A 22,255-nucleotide genomic window follows, 5' to 3' on the forward strand; every position below is an offset into this window, starting at 1 on the left:
GGTATTTGAGGCCTCGGTGCTTCTTCTTCTTCCCTGTCTCCATGTGGTGTCTAAACTCATAGGACCCCTTCATGCGACTTCTCTCTCTCAAGCCTGGATTTCTTGCATGATAGTTCAAGGCTCCAAGAGAGGAGAGATGGAAGCTGCCAGACTTTCTTGATGATTAAGCTCCAAAGTTACCAGAATGCTATTTCTTCCCTATTCTATAGATAAGAATAGTCATGAATCCTGCCCCAGGTCAAGAGGACCAACAGAACCTCATGAAGTGATATGTGTGTACAGGATGATGTGGGATTGTTAGAAGTTTGTCTCTGGAGACATCTGTGGTCTTCAGTGTCAGTGAGGTAGTTGCTATGGTTTGTTTTCGGTATCCTTACTTGCCCTCCCTAGGACTTCATTTTCCATCCTGATGTTTATACTTTTGCAATAATAAAAACTAGTTTAACAGCAACATGAGTCATCTCCACCTCTTCTTATTCTTGCAAAGTTTATCAAGCAGTTTGTTTTAAGCATCTTATATATACTCTTTCACACAGGAAGAAGAAAGTCCCTACCCTTAAAATATTTTTCTTTGGAATATTTAATGTTCATATATTGTTGTAGATCTGTTTTTGTTTGCATGTTTGTTTTTAGTAAACAATAATCAGAACACATCTTCTTGCCCATTTATCTGATCTCCTTGCTTACCCATGGCTTGTCCATCAGCAACACAGAAGCATTTTGGCTTTGGTTCAGAGAATCATTGGATTTCTAGGAGCTATTTTTGTGAGATACATTGCTTAGACAAATCTGTGAGGGTAAGGGAAGCAAATTATACATTTTGGGGCAATAAAATGAAATGACCTGGAAGGTGACTTAGTGTTTATTTTGATGAACCTTATTGCTTTGTGACTTTCTTGCCTGTTATCATAGAGAAGAAAGACAAAAGTCCTTGGCATGGTATTCCAGGTTCTCTGTGATTTGGCCATGACTTTAATTGACATTATTTATAATGTTCCTTCTCTTTCACTCTCTAAGTTCCTCCTCCTCACCACACCGCACATTGACCTGTTCTCTGACTATAGAGTCTACTTACTATTCACCAACTGTTCCATCACTTCCCACCCTGCCCCCCCACCAAAGCACATGTGTCTTTGTATATATGGCTTGTTTAACTTAGTGCTTTTCCCACTCCTCTTGCTTCCCCCACCTAGCCCCTAATCAACCTTAGGAACTTCAAGACTAACATACGTGCTACTTCTCCCATGAAACCTTTGCCATTATCAGTAGCTGGAATTATTATTTTTTCTTTCTGGAGCACTTACAGCATGTGTCGTTCTTTCATAGTAGTGATCATATCCTGCATGTGTTTTTCTTTTTTAATGGATTTTTTCTTCCCACTGGATTTCAGGTTCTTAAAATGATAGTTAAAACAACGTCTTTAATTTAGTAGTGCTTTGAAAAGCTCTCTACCAACTCCTTACGTTAGTCTTTACGTGATTGATTTTTATTTCTGAAACAAGAAATAATGCCATAGTATTATCTCAGTTTCTCAGGTGAGTCAATTTACTGAACATCACTTAGCTAACTGATAGAGCCAAGGTTTGAACCCAAGTCCACCCAAGCCAACCCAAATTGTAACCACCATATGAGGGGTCGGGGATAATGGCCTGTTCACCCTCAGAACTTCCAGTGCCTAATAAACTGATTTTAACCATCCTAATTTTTTTGTTCCTTACTATTTATTTTACAAGTTTTTTTTTATTAAACTTTTTCCATCCTTTAGTCTCCTTCCCCATCACTTATTTGAAAACTGCATACCTATTACAATTCTTAATAAAGGAGGAAGATCTTTAAGCATCATTTCTTTGTTTAAAAAATTAAAGCAATTTCCATTTCTACTGTATTATGCAGAGTGAAACATACATTTGATTTCACTAAAGGCAGGTTAAAATTTTTATTTGCGTATATTGAGAAAAAAATTGCCTGTTTCATAAATGCGAAAATAAGGACTTGAGATATGTCAAACTAAATAGGATTCTGCTAAAACACAAAACAAAAACTTGACTGATTTTTTATGCTGAGTTGTTGAATTGATATATGCATTTCTTCTCCATTTTGGTAGTATCAGTGCCACACTTAGAAAAAAATATGTATGTCCTTATACCTCCTCTTCATCATCCTCATAATGAAATAATGTTAACAATCCAGGGCACCTCGGTCAGTTAAGCGTCTGCCTTTGGCTCAGGTCATGATCCCAGGGTCCTGGGATCGAATCCCATACCAGGCTCCCTGCTCAGTGGAGAGTCTGCTTTTCCCTCTGCCTCTCCCTCTCCCTCTCCCTCCCCCACTCATGCTCTCTCCTTTCTCTCGCAAAAATAAAATAAAATCCTTAAAAAAAATGAATGATCCATAAGATACAAGTATCATTAAGTTGACACAGTAGGTGTACATTGAATTAATTATTAGGTGATTTAGTTGCTATTAGTTAATTGAGTTTTGACAGTCACATTTTGCTATTTGACTTAAAATTACAATGGCATTAATATACACATGTATCATTTTTTCTAATTCCCTAAGGACAATTCTTTTCTGAGACACTTTCTTTTCTTTCCATTCCTCTTTCCCTCACAATTTCATTCTTTCTATTCTCTTATTTAGTGGTGGTGGGGGCAGTGCTGTCTTACAGTTTTCACATATAGCTTTCACTTTTGGGTTTCAATTGTAGAGAAATATATTATTTTATTTGAGATCCCAAACCACTTACATCAGTGGGAAATAGAAAAATTGATGTCTCAAAGCCTTTTATTAAACTGTGGTGAGAAAAGATGGAAAACCCCTCAGTTTGATTTTGTGCCTGACATCTTTCGTGCCTGGCCACGAACAGGTATTATTGAAAATACATACCTCTAACTCCTATTGGCCTCCCACTAACTTCTGATTTTAGTGCTACAGCTTCTAAGGTTGTCCTATTTTTACATTGGCATGTTGGATTCTTCTTTAAAGTTTTTTGTATATCACTCAAGTGAAAGGAATGAGTTGTTCTGTTGGATGGGAAAATAACATGAAAATTAATAAGATAGAGGCTTCTTACATATTATACACAGATATAGGTGAGTGTACAATTTAAATGAAAAAAATCCCGTATGTCAGAATATGCCAGAACATATAAAGAAAATTACTTAGCATAGCATTCGAGGCATTCCATATCTTGTCCCTATTTGCATTTCTAGGCCTCTCTTGTAATAATTCCTCTTTCACAGTCAGCACAGTACAGGGGATGCCAAAATCAAATTCAGTAGTGTGCAAAGCAGAAGAGATAAAGTGTGATCATCAATGGGTAGTTTATGTAAGACATCAGAGTCTGTTACTTGGAACATGACCAAACAACATTATTACCAGACCAGTGTATCTATTTTATATTAGATTCCCCTGACAGCAGGTCCTACGACCAGAGCCTCGCATAGGTAGGAGGAAATTCCAAGAAGCATGTATAAGAAACAGGAAGTGTAAGAGAACTTGCAGGGAAGGAGGAAAGAATGTGCTGTTTGAGATTCCTATTGTAGGCAGCAGGAATTTAAGGACCTCTGAGAAGGGACAGAATGTCTCCCAGGATTGCTTAACCAATGGATAGGGGCCAGGAATCTTATCCGGTCGCTCCCATCTCCACTGATTGATAGTTATTCCCAGTGGTGTTCCCTCTTCAGAACTTCCAGGCTGTCTGTGCTTTGGCTGAGACAGAACCTAAGAAAGAATAACAAAGAGAAGCATGGGGTGCATTCAAGGTGGGATGTCTTGAAAGGACAAGGAATTGTTCCCTTATAGCAACAGCTGAAATCAGAGACTGGTTCAGTGGTTGAGACATCATCTTTCAATCTTTTTGTCTTATTTTGTTCTTTTTACCTGAAATGCTTTCCATTACCTCTGTTGTACCTAAGAAATCCTGTTTTAATCCTTACTCTATCACTGTGTTCTAGTCACACTAAATTATTGTGCTGTCTTGAGGCTTTCTTTCTTTTTCTTTCTTTCTTTCTTTCTTTCTTTCTTTCTTTCTTTCTTTCTTTCTTTCTTTCTTTCTTTTTTATCGCTTATGATAGTCTTTTTCTAGGATGCTATGCTTTCCACTTCCCACCTCCTAATCTTAACAGCTAATTCAGCTTTTAAAGTGGAATATGTCTCTTTACAGAAGGCTTTTTAACCTCAACAATCCAAGTTAATTGTTTATTTGTTTGTGCTTTTTTTATAATAATTTTTTATTATATTATGTTATTTACCATACAGTTGTATGTGCTTTTTTAAAGGTACTCATCAAACTCTTTTGGCACTTCTCACTCCCTGATATTGCCCTGTCTTTGTTATCCTGACATTCCCAGGTTGCCTTGAATGGTGCCTTGCCCTTAGAGAGCAGTATACAACTATGGGAAAGAAGATTCATTTTGTTCATTATATTTGAATTGTATCATGTCAGGTAATTTCGGCCCATTTTCCAACAGAATGTTGAAAGCATTGGCATAGAACTTATTTGTAAGCTCATTTTTCAGTCGTTATATGTCCATGGTACACCTTCTCTCACTGTGTTTTTTTTTTGTTTTTTGTTTTTTGTTTTTTTTTTTTTAAAGATTTTATTTATTTATTCGACAGAGATAGAGACAGCCAGCGAGAGAGGGAACACAAGCAGGGGGAGTGGGAGAGGAAGAAGCAGGCTCATAGCGGAGGAGCCTGATGTGGGGCTTGATCCTATAACGCCAGGATCACGCCCTGAGCCGAAGGCAGACGCTTAACCGCTGTGCCACCCAGGCGCCCCTCTCACTGTGTTTTGTACTTAGCAACATATCTTAGACTAAAGTAAAAAAAAAAATGTGTTCCTAATATGGTTTAATTAAAAAATAGTTTAGCCAAAGCATTTGTTCATTTATTCGTTAATAATAGTAAATTAGCTGTACTTCAAGCCTCACCTTTGCAACATGTTTCAGCACTTCTGTATGGAATGAAGGATTGAATGAATAACAGGAAAAACATAGCTGAAAACCTTGGGGGGAAAAAAAAGAACAAGGGAGTAAATACCATTAAAATAAAGGGAAGAAAAATGGTAGTATCATAGAATAGAAATGCATAGACCATAGCAAATGTATCCAGTGCTGTAAGATTGCTGTAAGCATTCAAGTATTTCCAAAAATTGGCACAATGTGGGATGATAGTTACTCTCTGTCTCTCTAGATTTTTGTATGTGACAAAGCAAAATGTATTTTTTTTTAAAAGCGCAAGAGAACGGTCTAACTTTTTAGGTATAGTTGTAGATGGAAACATACATCAAAGCCTTTTATATGAGAAACATCAGTTTTTAAACCTGTGTCTCAATGTAGTTGATACCAAGTGTTGCTTCTTCATGTAATAATCAAATTACTAGAAATAGGAGTTTATTCTCACTGTCTCCACCTCCACTCATCTCCCATTCATTCTTCAAACCATTGCAAAAGACTCCTGTTTCTACTTTTCCGCTCGGATTTCTCTAAGTTAATCGATGACCTCTTAGTGGTCAAATCTATTAGACAAGTCTTAGTTCATTTTATTTAACTTACCTTTAAAATTAGACTCTGAAACTCATTATCTTTTTGAAATATCTTTGCTGTCAGTTTCCTGATTTTCCTTTATTTTAACGTTTAATGACTCTCACTTCTCTATTAGATTATAAGGGACCATCTTGCTATATTTCATAATAGCTTGCTCTTGGTAGAAAGGTAAGGAAATGATGTTTAGAAATAATTGTTGAATTGAATGGAATCAAATAACACAGAAAAGAAGAATCAACAAGTCCGTAATGTGGGTAGTATAATTGCATCTGGGAGGATAAGTTCATCTGGAGAGAGCACTGACATAGATTTATTTGAAAGTTTCTCTTTCAGCTGTTGGTCATTTGCTCTCTTTGTTTTTGGCCATCATCTCAGTCTCTTTTTAGATCCTGCTCTTCCATCTGCATGACTCCCATATATGGTAATATTTCCTAAGATTTTATTCTTGGACATCTTCTCACTGTGCATGATCCTATCTGCCTCCTTGGCTTGCATTACCTCCCATATGTATGTTGGCTATTAATTGCATATCTTTAGTTCAGATCTCCTCTTAGCCCTCCTTCTATAGATCCTGGTTATAAATGAAAGAAAAAAAGGATAAAAGGGAGGGATGATAATTGAAGACTGTTCCCCCTCTGAGATTCCTTCTACTTTTACGTATCTGGAACTAACATAACATAATTCCCCCGCTCAAGTCCTAACTTGTGATTTGTTACCTGACTTCTCTGGTTCAGTCTTTATGGACATCAAACACATTGTTCATTCATTCAAGGTCTTCCCCTTGCCTTATAACCCCTTAGCACTCTGCACTCTGTCCTAGTAAGTGCTCAGACAATATTAATTAGTTGCTATTAGTGATTTGCCTTTCTGTATGCTAAGCAGATTCTTTCCTTGGGGATCTCCCATAGCTTCTGTGAAACTGTTAGAAGCCAGAAAATTTCACAATTCTTCTGCCTAAGATGTATCATCTATTTTTTTCTCCCATTAATCTATAATTATTATAGATTTATTATCCTATAAATATAGGAAGATAGTGTTGTTGTTTTTTTATGCAGCTACACCAGCATTCTCATGTAATCCAAAACTAGGGTGACTGTCTATTTGTTTTAAAAAATACTCTAAAATATAATTTTCACAGAAGGCAAAATATAACTTTTTTGTCTGATACCTGTTCATTTCTGTTTTATTGTATAGAGGTTATTAAATTAAATGAGGAGGTTATTAAATTAAATGACTAAAAAACTGGGGAGCCATTCATAGTCATTGACACTGTTGGATGAAACTTTTCAAGATACTGTGATCCTTTAGGACTTAATATTATATAAATACAATGCATTAATTTTCCAATGCAGTTTTAAATTTCAGAAAATATCTGCTGAATAGAGTAATTGCCTGATTGTCATTTATGAGCTTACACATAATCTAATTTAAAAGAACTAATTGTAGCAGAATTTTATACTTGTTTAATAATTTAAGGTGTAAGGGCAAGAACAATTAATGCAGATGAAGAAAATTGGACATCAAACTCATTTATTATTCTCCTTGCTCTATTAATCTGTTATCAGCTGGCATAATCGGTGATCTAACTTGGTTTAATTACCATGAAGACTACAATTTAGCTAATCAAAATTTATCATCAGTTCCTCCAACAAAGCAGAAAACATTTTATAATTTTGTAATTATGAAAATACATGATGTACAATGTTCGTACACGTGCATAAACATTACAATAGTACAATTTCTTTGAGGGAAAATTGATTATTATCACTTATAATCTGACCTCTGGGCTAAGTATAATTTAAGAAAAAAATAGCGCATTTTAGGAACAAGAGAGCTATTGCTCAGTGATTTTTTTTTCTTGGATATTTTGTTTGTTTTAACTCTGTACGCGACAGTCTTAAATATTATTAGTTTAGAAATTGTGTAAAAATATGTAAGATCAATTTTGTAACTACTGAGATTGTAAAAATAGGAAATAAAATGAACCATTTCCTGAAAAAAAAAAAGTGATTTTTTTATTTCTCCTCAGCTCCGTAAGGCTATTATAGATCATGTGTCGGACTCCTTTTTGGATACGACAGTCCCGCTTTTGGTTCTCATTGAAGCTGCCAAGAATGGCCGGGAAAAGGAAATAAAAGAATATGCTTCAATATTTCGCGAACACACCAGCAGGCTTATAGAGGTAAGCATGCTAGAACTATAACAACTCTAAATCCAGGAGACTGAAGCTCTCATTCCCCATTTATAGTTGAATTGTACTCAGATAAAAACTTTTGACAACTTATTACAAATTAAGCAAAGTTAAATATTTTTAATGTATATTTTTTTTCACAGCTACACACACACACACACACACACACAGAGAAACTGGTTGAATGAAGGTACTTTGTTTTATCCTTACAAATATTTTCTTCCTGTTCTAACAGTAAAGTATCAAATACTCTACTTCATGCCATTTTATTATTTCTCTACCATCTTTTCATGGCTGTATTACTCCTTCGGTCTTTCAAATCATATTCAACTATGTAACATGACTATAGAGAAAGAATGTCAGATATACAGGGGTAGAAATAACTGGAATTAATAAGTGGGGATAGTGGATTGGTCCATGTCCCAGTACAAGCAAGAGGAGATGATAGAACTATAATTTCGTCTGCTTGGAAGCTGGAAGCATGGAAATGCCCCATAATTTGGGGGCAAGGTGGCATATTGCTGAAAGAGCCATAAAATGCTAGATAATTCCTAGGAAACAAATAATAAAACCTGTTCTATTATGGGGATCAGTAAGGCAGCTACAGTATAAGAGAGTCTGAATGGAAGGATTTCTAACACCAGTAAGGTGACAATGCTCACAAGGCCTGGAATCGGCAGCAGAAAGGGGAAAATGTGCTTGACCAGATTCATATACCAGAGCTGATACACTGCTAGGACTTGTCAGTATGACTGCACTGTTGTTTATGGCCAGTGTCTGCTCTCATTGGCAGCACCATGCCATATTGATCATTCAGTGTTCTGACTGCCACACTTTCATATACTGGCTATGAACTTTTGTGGTGAATATGTTTGGGGGCTCAAATTGCTTGTAAAAACTTGTGAGTCAGAAATAGACACCACCTGAATTAGAATCACAGCATTTTATGTAACATATCTTTAATGTAGATCCATTAGGAGGGAAGTTTCCCATGTAGCTAGCATTTTCACTATAAACTCTCTGAGTCCTAATTTTCACATCTAGAAAATGAAAGGAGTTGATAAATAGATAATTACTAAGATCATTTCAGCCCTGAAACTGACCTACCTCCAACTCTGAAATCTACTTTGAACTTCCCAAGAACTCTGTGAGACAGGTTAACTGTTATAATTCCCATTGACCTTAGATGGAAACAAAGTTACAAACCCAGACCAGACTAATTAGAGCCGGAGCTGATTTTCAGGCTTACAATTTTTAACTAATTCATTCAATTATTTATTATATTTCTCATCTTATTTATTCCCTTTTGTGTTCATTCCTCAAATATGCATTCAGTCTTCCCCCCCCCAGGAAAATGTTAAAGTAAGAGGCAAAGCAGAAGGAACAGATCATTACAGGCACCTAACTAAGTGTAGCCCCTGACAATCATAATCATTTTTTCTAAAAATATGTTCTGTAAGCTGAAGGCACACTGAATTATGAAAACAACCTTTTGGTGAAATATTCTAAGTAAAAGTTGGTTTCTGCTAAGAAAGTTACGTCCTTATTCCTATTTCTTAGTTTAGTGTTGCTATGAAACATAAAACTCATAAGGTGCTCAATAAAGAAGGGCTTCTTGATCACGGTTTTTTGGGGAAAAGTTCTATCTATTTCTCCTCTTGAGAAGCTTTTACAGTTCTGAGAAATCCATAGATGAGACGACCTCTTAAGTCAGAATTTCCCCAAATCAGTTTACCTAAGGAGCTCTTCTTTCCCTGACTCTTACTACTAAGGCAGTGCCCTGAAGGAATGCTTGAGAATGCTACCTTAGTTTATTGTGAAATGATGGTTTATCAGAAGGGGGAATGAACCATGAGAGACTATGGACTCTGGGAAACAAACTGAGGGCATCAGAGGGGAGGGGGGTGGGGGAATGGGATAGGCTGGTGATGGGTAGTACGGAGGGCACGTATTGCATGGTGCACTGGTGTTATACGCAAGTAATCCATCATGGAACTTTACATCAAAAACTAGGGATGTACTGTATGGTGACTAACATAATATAATAAAAAATTATTATAAAAAATGATGGCTTATTATTATGAAGATAGAGATCTACGAATCTGTTTTAAATATTTAAGGATCTTGAAAATTCTGTATTTCATGTGAACATTGAAAGAATGAAAGATTTTATAATTTTGAGCTCCTGGGGGACTGAGAATGAGTTTTACGTTGAAATTCCCCTTAATACAAATAATGAGATTATGCTCGCTTTGGAGTCACAGTTCTCACTCTTGTATTACTTAGAAACTGGCCTAAGTCATTTTCAGTTCCAGTTAGCTTATACTACGCAACACACCATTTCCAAACTTAGTGGCTTAAAACAACCATTTAATATTCTTTCAATGATCGGTAGGTTGGCTGGGCAGATGGGCAACTCTCATGTGATTACTGTCAAATATTGGCTGGGAATGGAGCCCTCGAAAGCTTTGACTGGGCTCGACATACAAGATGTCCCATTCATATGACTGAAAGTGCATGAGAGCTATCAGCTGGGATCTTGGCCGTGGCTCTTCGCTGGAGGACCAATACATGGCCTTTCCATGTGGCTTCAGCTTCTTGCAGAATAGTTGCTGGTTCTGAGATGAGGGGTCCCCAAAGCAAGTCAGAGATGGGAAGTAGATGCTGATATCCGGTTAAGGCCTGGGCCCAGAAATCGGCAGAATACCACTTCCACTATATATTATTGGTCAAAGCAACCATGGAGCCTGCCCAAACAGGAGGGGAGGCAGGGAGGCCTGAGACTTCACCTCTCAATGGAAAGAATAGCAAAATATGTGGCCACCTTTATTCTATTGTACTTCTCAGGACCTCGTTTGCTTTATATAAAGTGAAAGTTAATAAGATAATGTCTAAGGTCACTGCCAGTTTCTAAAATTCTTTGATATAACAAATACTTTTTACAATTGAGAGACTTCTAATTTTCTTTTTCTTTTTTTTTTTTTAAAGATTTTATTATTTATTTGAGAGAAGGGGGGGAGGGGCACAAGCAGACTCCCCGCTGAGCACCGAGCCTGATGCAGGGCTCTGATCTTACAACCTGATCATGACCTGAGCAGAAATCAAGAGTCAGATGCTTAACTGACGGGGCCACCCAGGAGCCCCAAGACTCCTAATTTCCTAACAGCTATAGACTTTGGAGAAAATGAAAATGGTTTTTAAGTATACTGCTTGCCCACTAGGTTGTTTATATATATCAAGAAGGAAAAAAAGAAAAAGAACACTTCATTTATCTCCCAGGAAAAGTTCTTTTTGAAAGCAGCTGTCTAACCAAGGCAACAGAAAATCATCATTAATTTACTACAAACATTGAGCCAGAAGTGCCTGTGACAGAGTCCAGGGAAATAGGAGAGCTTAAATATATCAGTTTCAGAAGACATTGTAAGTTTACTTTGTATAGATTGTTTACCAATCTTCCACCTTTGTTTTCCCTAGTACTCCTCCACCCAGACTTCTTAGACCCATCTTATTCCCAAGCTGGGTAATTTGACAGAGCAGGACAGAAAGTCTTAGATTCTAAATGACTTCAAGGAAAAGCTATTTTCAACATGTCTGGGTTTTGATACCTCAACTGTGTTTGTCAGAGAAATCTAAAATCAGTGAACTTGTTGCAGTAAGACTTAAATGAAAAGTTCATTTTTAAAGAATTCCTATCAGATCTTTGAAGAACAGCTCCATGCTGTTAATGGAACACATTAGATAGTGGTTAAAATTGTAACTTTTACCAAAAAAATAAAAATAAAAATAAAAAAAATAAAAATAAATAAAAATTAAAAAAAAGAAAAGAAAAAAAAACTGGATTTGAACACAAAGCAAAAACAAAACAAAACAAAACATAAAGCATTTAGAAATACTATGAGTAATAATTAAACAACCAAAAGGACTTGGGGTATTGGAGAAAAGGAGTTGGAATGAGGAGAAGAATGGCCAGTAAATTGGGCCTGAACTTTCCCATTCTCTAGTGGGGTCATGTCTGAGGTCTCCTGTTACATTGTCATGTAGTTTGGTATAAAATGATCGTGGCTGAAATGATGGTTATAAAACTCTGGGTAGTGTCAATAACTGGAGAACCTAGATCCTTATGGCTAATTTTGTTTAGTTATGCTGAACCAAGGAACTAGGATGAAAGGCTTATCCTACTTAGAACATCCAAGTTACTCTGTGTTTTTGGGTCTACCAAACCACAGTGGGTATGAGAAGAAGGAGTCAAAAGGTTGGCATTTTTAAAATCATCTTTACATAGTGATTAGCTATTTAATGACAAATATGCTTATTGAATTATACTCCCCATTATTTGGTCTTGAACTGATGGTGAATTAGGGCACCATTAACTCTACTGACTTCCACCAATAATACCTATTAAACAGGAAGTTTAAAATACTAATTTTATCTTAAAATTTAAACTATTCACTAATTCTAGAGAGTAAGAATTTTATCTGTCATCACTTAGAGCCTATTGTGTTAGCCAAGTCTATGCAGTTAGTACTCCATAAATCTGCACTGAATGAAAGACAACATTCGTTAACAGTAACTCACTTTTGTTTCTCTCTAAAAAGTTAACTTTGGGGATTCCAGTAACTGGACTTGAGACAATGTCTAAGCCCAGTTACTTAAGAGGGTGCCTTCCTATTCTACTGTACATGAATACTTGAAAATAATTCTTCACTATGATATTAGCAAACACCTTTGCCATCAATTATCAAACACAAACACTATAAACTCTATTGCAGATCTCCCTCAGATGGAGTTTATCACAGTTAGATAACATTTTCAAAGAGCTTTACCCACTTCAAGATAATAGTTTGTAAATTTAATGTGGTAATATAATTGTTACTCAGAAGAATGCCATTGCATTCAATACATGCATTGCTTATTACAATGGCTGTTATTTAATATTTCTTTAAAATTAATTTCTAAAAACTCCACTATTATTTTTGAATCATACTACAATTTGTTCTCAGCAATCAGTTCATGCTGAACACTACATAGTAGCTACCAACTAAAAAGGTAAAAATCTCCAGTTTATCCCATGGATTTTACCATATTAATTATTATTAAATATGACAGTGTTAATGATCTAGGCCTGAAAATTTTCTGTGAATTAGAGAAGTTTCTCCATGTGAAAAGCCAGTTTCGTCAGTGCTTTGACTTACTCATCAAAAATTCATCTGTCTTGATGCACCTTATTTTAGTAAGTTTCATGGGAGCCTTTCATCAAAAAGGAAAAAGTGGGTGGACATTTAATTATAATACTTCCCTCCAACCTACAAAGCTGATTGTTCCCACTCACAAAATGGCGAGCCAGATTTAGCAAAGCCCCAGTGCCAAGAGAGAAGGCTGTAGAGGGGACTCTTGCTGTTTGCAAGAAGTGCTTAGAGCTCTCAGCTCTACTTTTATCTTTGCTTTTTGACAGATCCTTTTCTAGTGTCACACATTGCTTTAATTGATCATCTGTTATCAAATAAGGATATGCTCAGTTACAAATAAATAAAGCTTTTAGAGTCCCATCTCGTTCTTCCTCCTCCCCCCAAAAAAGAAAAAAAATGAAAGAATAAAAAGAACAAACGCATACTTACACTTGTACACAAACTGACAACTGTTCTCAGTGAACATCTTGGCAGCTCTCCTCTTTTGATGGGGAAGGGATGTTACAGCTAAGTCAGGAATGCTTTTGCTTATATAGAGCACAGGTGTGACTGCCCACTCCCTGATTAGAAACTGTTCAGCATCTTAATCCCTGTCAGCTAAAGCTTATGTTGAGCATGATCCTTAAGAGCCTAACCTGAATGCACAGTGAGTGACCGTTCCATATTGGAGAGGGTTCTTTATAAATTTTCTATTCATGGTGCTTGGAATACAGGGAAATGGAGAGTGATACAATTATAGAAAAGTCAGAGCCTTTCCATAGTCAGATGTAGGTATTTTTGAATGAGATATTAGTGTTTTGGAATTAAAATATGGTATTAGAGTAGTTTAGGAATTTAGTATGAACTAAGCAATAGAAGCAATATTTACATTAAAACTTGATGACTAGGCAGGAATTGGATTTGAAAAACTAGAACTCCAAGTTGAGATATAAGTGTGACTAAAGTCACTAAAGTCACAGTGCTCATTCCTATGTTCCAGTAATATAATAGAAATGAAATCTAGATCATTAAGTTGGCTGAAGCATGAAGTGGGATAAAGACAGTTGATCAATACCCTTGAATATTTGATTGCCAGGGTGAATTGCTTGGATTTCATCTTAAGAACTGGATGATCCAGTAATGGGTTTGGAAAACTGCAGTTGCTTCTCACCACAGAAGGGTCTAAAGGGAAGCCATATTTTAGGAGAGTTTGTGTATGGATTATTTCATATCTGGATATAAAAATTTTCTAACCCCCAACAATTGATTAGATTCTCAGGAATATAAGCTGGCATTTAAAAAGACTGCATTTAAGACTTAATTTAATCTTATACATTAAAGAGAAGAAAACTGTTTAATCATGAACTTGGAACATAAAAGCAAGTGACTCAAGACTTAATGACATTAGATTGATGCTATCCAATAGAAATAGAGAGCAGAACACATATATAATTTAAAATTTTCTAGTAGTCAGACTAAAAAAAAAAGTAAAGTTAACAGGTAAAACCAATCTTAATAATATGTTTTATTTAATCCAGTATACCCCAAATACTATCATTTCAACATGTAATAAATATAAAAACTATTAATGAGATATCTTATTTTTTTGTACTGAGGCTTAGAAACCTGGTGTATATTTTGTACATACAGCCTATCTTAATCTAGACTATCTATATTTTTAGTGTACAATAGCCATACATGACTGGTGGCTATGTATGAGACAGTAGAGTTCTAGGTAGATGATTAGCAAGTTGAGGACAGGAATATATTCATTCATTCATTCAGCAAATATGTCTTAAGTGCCTGCGGTGTGCTATGTACTCTGCTGGACCCTGGGAATACTGTCTAGGGCCTTTGTTTTTGTTTTCCTAGACGGATGTACAGTAAGTACAGCATTCAGTAAATCATTAATGAATTAAATAGTATATAAACAAAGTAGAATGTCAGTTAATCCTATGGAAAAATTTAAAAGATGGCAAATAGCCTGACTTATTAAGTAAGGTGTAAAATATGGAGACAGACTTGGTTTTGAAGCTTGGCTTGATGTTTTTGGGAAAGTCACTTAATATCACTTGTTTTATTCTGTAACAGACATACTCCATTGTAAAGTGAAAACAATAGTGAGATTGAATGGGATGACGCATTAAAGTACCAAATGCCACATGATGTGGACATTGGTGTTCAGTGAATTGGTGTTCAGTTTTCTTCCCTTTCCTCTTTTAAACATTTTTTCCCCAAAGTCTTATGTGGAAAGAGGTCACTTGAGTCTCCAAAACTCCTGATGAGCAATGACATTTTCCTTTTGAAAAATTCATTTTGTAAGGAATTTCAAATATACTATACTCGTTGGACATTTGCATCCAACTTCCAAACATAGGTAAGTTATTTTTCAGGAATATTAACAGACCGAAAATGGCATGTACAAAATGTCCAGCTGAAATTATGTCCCTAAGGTTTTGATATACACTTAATTGGTGTATGAAATTTTTCTGAAACTTTTCAGTATTATTCTCCATGATGGTATTTGGCCAGGAGTTAACAAGCAAACACGCTAACTAACAATTACTGATGAATAATTCCAGGCCCAGAAGTGAAACTTCGTTTTAATCACCAGTCTGATTATGCAGGCTGGGACTGATCTATTTCTTTTAATCAATTCGCTATTCACTCAATTAAAAAAAAAATAGAGTGAGTTCCTCCAACGTGCTGTATAGAGCTCATCTGTACAGAGCCCTGCATTTAAAACTTGATTCCATTTTTGTCTTTTGTGTTTCAAAACATATGACTCCCCTGCAAAACAAATCTATTCCCTTGAATAAGTGACTTTAGCAAATCATTGAGCATCTCTAGAATTCAGTTTCATCATCTGTAAATGGAAAATGAGGGATTAAATCATCTCTATTCCTGGCATTTGAAATTCTAGAAACCTAGGAGAAGAGATCTTTTATTTGTTTTATATGTATAGTTAATTTGGTGGTGGATGGAGGAGGCTGGTTAATCAGAAGTTTGGAGGGTGGTTATTTTGTTGCTTTTACAGGACAAAAAAACTTTTTTTGAATAATAAAGAGAAGAACAAAATAGGGAAGAAAATAAGGTAAAATAAATAAAACATTTCGTAATCTGTGCCAGCATCATGTAATGCACCTTATACTTACTACCTCATTACAGCCGTGCTCACAATGATGGAGATAAATATTTTTATTGCCATTTTGCTGATAAGGAAACCCTAGCTGAGAAAAATTAAGCAACTTGCCTAAGGTCAAATAGCTAAATGGCAGAGTAGGGAAGCAAATTGGTTCTTTCAGTGGCAGAGGTTAAAGGAATCAAGGTAGCACAATAAATCTAAAAATGGAAAGTGAGCCCAAGTCTTATATATTGTTTAATTTCTTGATAGAGAGAAGAGACATATTTCTGAATGCTTTTAGTTGAGGGACCTGCTATCAAATGGATCAATCTGCAAAAGTTTTAAGAATTGATTTTTTTTTTCCTACAGAGACTAATCTTTTTTTTTTTTTTTAAATATGGTAGACACACCATGTTATATGAATTTCAGGTATACAACTTAGTGATTTGACAAGTCTATACATCAGCTATGTTCACCATTAAGTGTAGCTCTAATCTTATTCTACTTTCCTTAACTAGAGAAGCAGAAAGCCAGAAGCACACATTTATGCCCATGAAATCCTTCTGCATGCAGTCATTCTTTTTAGCTGATAGGTAACTGCTTAGCTAATAGTGATTAGTCCAGGGTATAAGACCTAAGTGAGATCAGGCATCATCTTCTGATGAGAAAGTATAAGTAATCCACTTGTAAGTTGACTGTTTGGAACTTGGAATATATTTTGCCTATTAATCAGTATTTATACTATTTAGCTTCCTCAGTTAGTCCACAAAAGCCTATTGAGTCCTTAATAGAAGTTAAAACTTACAGAGCATTTTATTAGGAGTATTCTTCCTAACTTAAAATGCATTTAGAGGTGCCTCTCCCCATCAGTCAGCTCCTTTTCAGTCTTGTGTGCAGAGTATCCCTAAGGTAGGGGCAGAAAATTCAAATGCTTACAGTAGGGGACAAAAAGTAATGAATGAAAGGGCTCGGTATGGTATGGTGGGCCTGTTATGAAATGGAGAGCATAAGCTTAGTCTAAAGGGTTGGTCTCTACTCATCTTCAGTCAGTTATTGCTCTGCATAAATTCATGCCCTGTTTTGTCAGATATTACAACTTCTCAAAAGAACTCAGAAATACAGATTTTAATATAAAAATATGTTGGTTTCTAAGTATAGATAGCTAAATCAGTTTAAAACAAAATAAAATAGGAGTGCCAGGGTAGCTCAGTTGGTTAAGCATCCGACTCTTGATTTTGACTTAGGTCACGGACTCATCATGGTTGTGGGATTGAGCCCCGCATCAGGCTCTGTGTTCAGTGTGGAGTCTGCCTCAGATTCTCTCTTCCTCTTCCCTCCCACTCACTTTCTCTCTCTCTCTCTCAAATAAATAAATAAAATCTTAAAAAAAATAAAATAAAACCACAACCCCATCATTTGTGGCAATGCATAATGCCAAGGCCCACTAGTTTTATAATCTCTGCTCTAAGGTCAAGCTTAAGCAAGGTGGATGTTTGTAAGTGATGTAGATTATATCTGGAGGATGTCTTGTTAGTAAGAATCAGATATTATAGTTAGGTGGGTAAAATGAAGGAAGGTAACTTGATTTGGGGAAGTGGGTTCTTTCTGCTTTTCTTCCTTATAGTGGTTAACCTTGAAGTAGGTGGTGAATTGAAAAGAGTTAAGAGCACAGTGAAGATAAGCTATTTCCTCCTATCTCCTCTGCTGCTTGCAAACACAGTCAGGGTAGGAGTAGGGAGAGAGAAAGTGGGATCTTCCCAAAGGATCATCTAAATGTATGTTAGACACAGTGAAAGCTCTAGCTTTGTTTATCCAGAAAATCCCTTTCATAAAAAAACACTTAGGCTTGGCACTTTCTGCAAGATGGAAGTGTAGATTTGATGCCTTTAAAGAAATGCTCCCATTACTGAAAAACAAAATCAAATTTACTCTGCATTCCATTGATGACTTTGTCTGAAGTGTAGGCAGCATGAAAAAAGCCTTAATTTTTTCTAAATCTCTCTGACATTTTTGTGATATTTTATACATGGAGTTCTGAAAGAACACCAGAACATCCTTAGAGGGTTTGACTTTTGTGCTTTGAATCTGTCTAATAAATGACTACTACAGATTATCTTTTTCTTCCCCCATCTTTCTTTCACTTAACTTTCCCTCTCACTCTTTCAGTCCAGCTATTTGTATAGTCAAATTATTTCTCATTGTGTCCAAGAAGAATATCTAAGATTGTTTTAGTTTTCCTTTGCTAGCAACATGATGTCTAAAGAGTTTGTATTATATTTGCAAAAAGTCATTTATTCTTCAAATAAGTATTTTTACTGGCACAAAAATAGACACATAGATCAATGGAACAGAGTAGAAAACCAACCCAGAAATGAACCCACAACTATATGGTCAATTAATCTTCAACAAAATAGGAAAGAATATTCTTCCAATGGGAAAAAGTCCCTTCAAAAAATAGTGTTGGTAAAACTGGACAGCAACATGCAAAAGACTGAAACTGGCCCACTTTCTTACACCATACACAAAAATAAATTCAAAATGGGTAAAAGGCCTAAATGTGAGACCTGAAAACATAAAAATCCTAGAGGAGAACAAAGGTACTAACCTCTTTGACACTGGCCCTGGCAACTTCTAATGGCTCCAGAGGCAAGGGAAACAAAAGCAAAAATAAACTATTGGGACTTGATCAAAATAAAAAGCTGCGCAGGAAAGGGAACAATCAACAAAACTAAAGGCAGCCTACGGAATGGGAGAAGATATTTTGCATCTCTACAGATTTGCCTATTCTGAATATTAGATATAAATGGAAGCATACAATATGTGGAATTTGCGATGGGCTTCTTTAACTTCACATGATGTATTCAAGGTTTATTCATGTGTAGTATGTATCAGTACTTCATTCCTTTTTATGGGTAATTTGTTGTATGGATATACCACATGTTATTTATCCATTTATAAATTGATGGACATCTGAATTGTTTCAATTTTTGGCTATTATGAATAATTCTAATGAACATTTCAATATAAGTTTCTGTATAGGCATATGTTTTTATTTATCTTGGGTATATACCTGATAGTGAAATTTCTGGATCCTATGATAACTCTGTATTAAGCACTTGAGAAACTACCTGACTATTTTCTGGTGGCATCATGTTGTACCATTTTATATCCTCACAACCAGTGTATGAAGGTTACAATTCCCATCCTTGCCAACACTTGTTATTGTTTGCCTTTGATTATAGTCATTTTAGTAGGCATGAAGTGGTATCTCATTGTGGCTTTGATTTGCATTTCTCTGTAGCTAATTATGTTGAACAGTATTTTATGTGCATTTTTATACTTTTTTGTTTGAGGAAATAATTTATTTAGATCCTTTGCCCATTTAAAAAAATGAGTATTTGTCCTTTTTTCTTATTGGGGTATAATATATAATAGTTCTTTATATATTCTAGAAGCATGTTTCTTATTAGATATATGAATTTGAAAATTTTCTCCCTTTCCGTAGCTTGTCTTTTCAGTTTCATGATGGTATCCTTTGAAGCACAAAAGTTTAAAGTTTTGATGGTGCTTTTTTTTCTATTTTTTTATTTTGGTTTCATATCTACAAAACCATTGCCTAATCAAAAGTTATGAAGATTAACTTGTATGTTTTCTTCTAAAACTTCTATACTTTTAGCTTTTATAGTTAGGTCTTTGATCAGCTTTGAATTAGTTTTTATATCTAGTATTAGGCAAGAGTCCAATTTCATTTTTTTGCATGTGGATATTCATTAGTCTTAACACCATTTGTTGAAAAAACTATTTTCCAATTGAGTTGCTGTAATAAATTGACTATAAATGTGAGGGATTATTTCTAGATTTATTTTTATTCTGTTGATCTGTGCTTGTTCTTATGTCAGTACCACTCTGTCTTGGTTACTTACTGCAGCTTTGTAGTAAGTTTTAAAAAAAGAAAGTGTGAGTCCTCCAACTTCATTCTTTTTTAAGATAGTTCTGGCTATTATAAGCCCCTTAAATTTTCGAATAATTTTAAATATGTTACTTCTGAAAAAAAAAAACACATCTGGGAGTTTGATAGGGATTGGGTTGAATCTGTAGATCAGTTTGAGGAGTATTGCCATCTTAACAATAAGTTTTCCAATCCATGAAAATGGAATGTCTTCTCTTTTATTTAGATTGGCTTTAATTTCTTTCAACAGTGTTTTATAGTTTTCAGTGTATAAGTCTGCACTTCTTTTATTAATTATGTTCCTAAAGTTTTATTCTTTTTAATGCTTTTGTAAATGTATTGTTTCTCAATTTCATTTTTAGATTTTTTTTGGTTGTATATTGAAGTACGATTTTTTTGTATATCGATCTTTTATCTTGCAACCTTGCTGAACTTATTTATTAGTTCTAATTGTGTTTGTGTGTGTGTATTCCTTAATGTATGTTATATACAAGGTAATGTCATCTGAGAATATAATTATACTTCTTCATTTCCAATTAGATGTTTTTAGTTTTATTTTCATTCCTAATTCCCTGAGCATCATGGTTTAAGCTTTTTTCCATCTGTATATTTTCTTTGGTGCAGTTCCTGTTAAAAAATTTTACTTGTTTTTGGTAATTGGGTTGTTTAGTTATTTTTGTGTTGTTTAAAAGTTCTTTACATATTTAGAATATAAGTCCTTTGTTGTGTATCTGATTCACAGATACTTTCTATGTATCTATGGCTTGGCTTTTTAACCTTATCATAGTATCTTGTTCAGCATAGAATTTCTATATTTTGATGAAGTCAAATTGATCAGTATTATCATATATGGGTTGTGCTTTTGTGTTTTATATAACAAACTTTTGACTAGGGCACCTGGATGGCTCAGTTAAGTGTCTTTCTTTGGCTAAGGTCATGATCCCAGGGTTCTGGGATCGAGCCCTACATCGGGCTCCCTGCTTAGCAGAGAGTCTGCTCATTCTCTCTCTCTCTCTCAGATAAATAAATTTTTAAAAAATCTGAAAAAAAAGAAACCTTTTTTAACCCAGGATTACAAACATTTTTTCTCCTGTATTTTCTTATACAAGTATTATCCAGTCTAGTTTTTACATTGGGTTTTAATTCCATTTTGAGTTATTTTTTATATATGGTACAAAGTAGTTATAAAAATAACTGTTTTGTTTATTTATTGCATATGGATATCCAATTGTTTCAGCATTTTTTTTGAAAAGAATATAATTTCTCCATTGAATCATGTTTTCGCCTTTGCTAAATATCAGTTGACCTGTATTATGGGTGTGTATCTCTCATCTGTTCTGTTCTATTACTCTGTGTGTCTTTCTTTCACCAATTCCACATTGTCTTTAAAACTGTAGCTTTATAGTAAGCCTTGAAATCAGATGTTTTGAATCTTCTGACATTGTTCTTTTGAAAAATTATTTTTGCTACTCTATTTTCTTTGTCTTTTTGTACAGATTTTTGTATGATCCCATCAATACCTACAAAACTATTGCAGGCAATAAGATTGGAATTGCATTTAATCTGTAGATCAATATACAAATTGACGTTGTAATAATATTGATTTCTCTCATTCATGAATGTGGTATATTTCTCCAGTTATTTAAGCTAACTTTGATTTTTTTCCATAAATGTTTTATAGTTATCACCCTCAATTTTAATTATTAAGTATATAAATAATAACAGTTTTAACCTATTTCTTGTACTAATTTAATTCACTGTAAGATTTTCTACTTATTTTGTTAGTTTATGTGGTTTTTTATTGTATGTGTGGGTGGCACCCTTAAAAGAAATCCAGAAAACTTGCCCATTAATTACTGGCTATGATTTGGAGACTAACTTAAGTAAAAAGTTTGGTGCTTCTTTTAATACTAAAACTTGTAAGAATTTTAGAAGACAATACAGACTAATGTAGTAGGGAAGAATATTGAGTCAGACAAACAAATCCAGACCTCAATACCATGTGAACTTGAGCAACTTATTTAGTCTCTCTGGGCTTCTAAACTCTCATTAGAGCAATGGAGATGATTGCATACTTATGTATAAAGATTTTGTGAGATTTCAATTAGGTAGTTCAAGTAAAGCCTTTATAACAACATCTTGCAATACAGTAATGTCACAATAAATATTAACAAGATCTTGAATAGCCAAAGCAATATTGATGAAGAACAGAGCTAGAGGCATTACACTTCCTGATTTCAAACTGTATTACAAAACTACTATAATCAAAACAATATA

The 22,255-nt window shown here is 34.8% G+C and overlaps 1 protein-coding gene across 5 annotated transcripts in view; it reads left to right on the forward strand.

The window, feature by feature from the left end:
- CTNNA3 (catenin alpha 3) overlaps nt 1–22,255 on the forward strand; it is a 1,641,479-nt gene that overhangs the window by 882,790 nt on the left and 736,434 nt on the right. For all 5 annotated transcript variants that reach the window (XM_045783571.2, XM_087863076.1, XM_087863075.1 and 2 more), the window contains one exon: nt 7,579–7,731. In XM_045783571.2, coding sequence (XP_045639527.1) covers nt 7,579–7,731 — 153 coding nt within the window. The remainder of the gene's footprint in view (nt 1–7,578; nt 7,732–22,255) is intronic.

Source organism: Ursus americanus, chromosome 6, assembly GCF_024610735.1.
Source record: "Ursus americanus isolate L20-20 chromosome 6, mUrsAme1.1.p, whole genome shotgun sequence".
NCBI lineage: Eukaryota > Metazoa > Chordata > Mammalia > Carnivora > Ursidae > Ursus > Ursus americanus.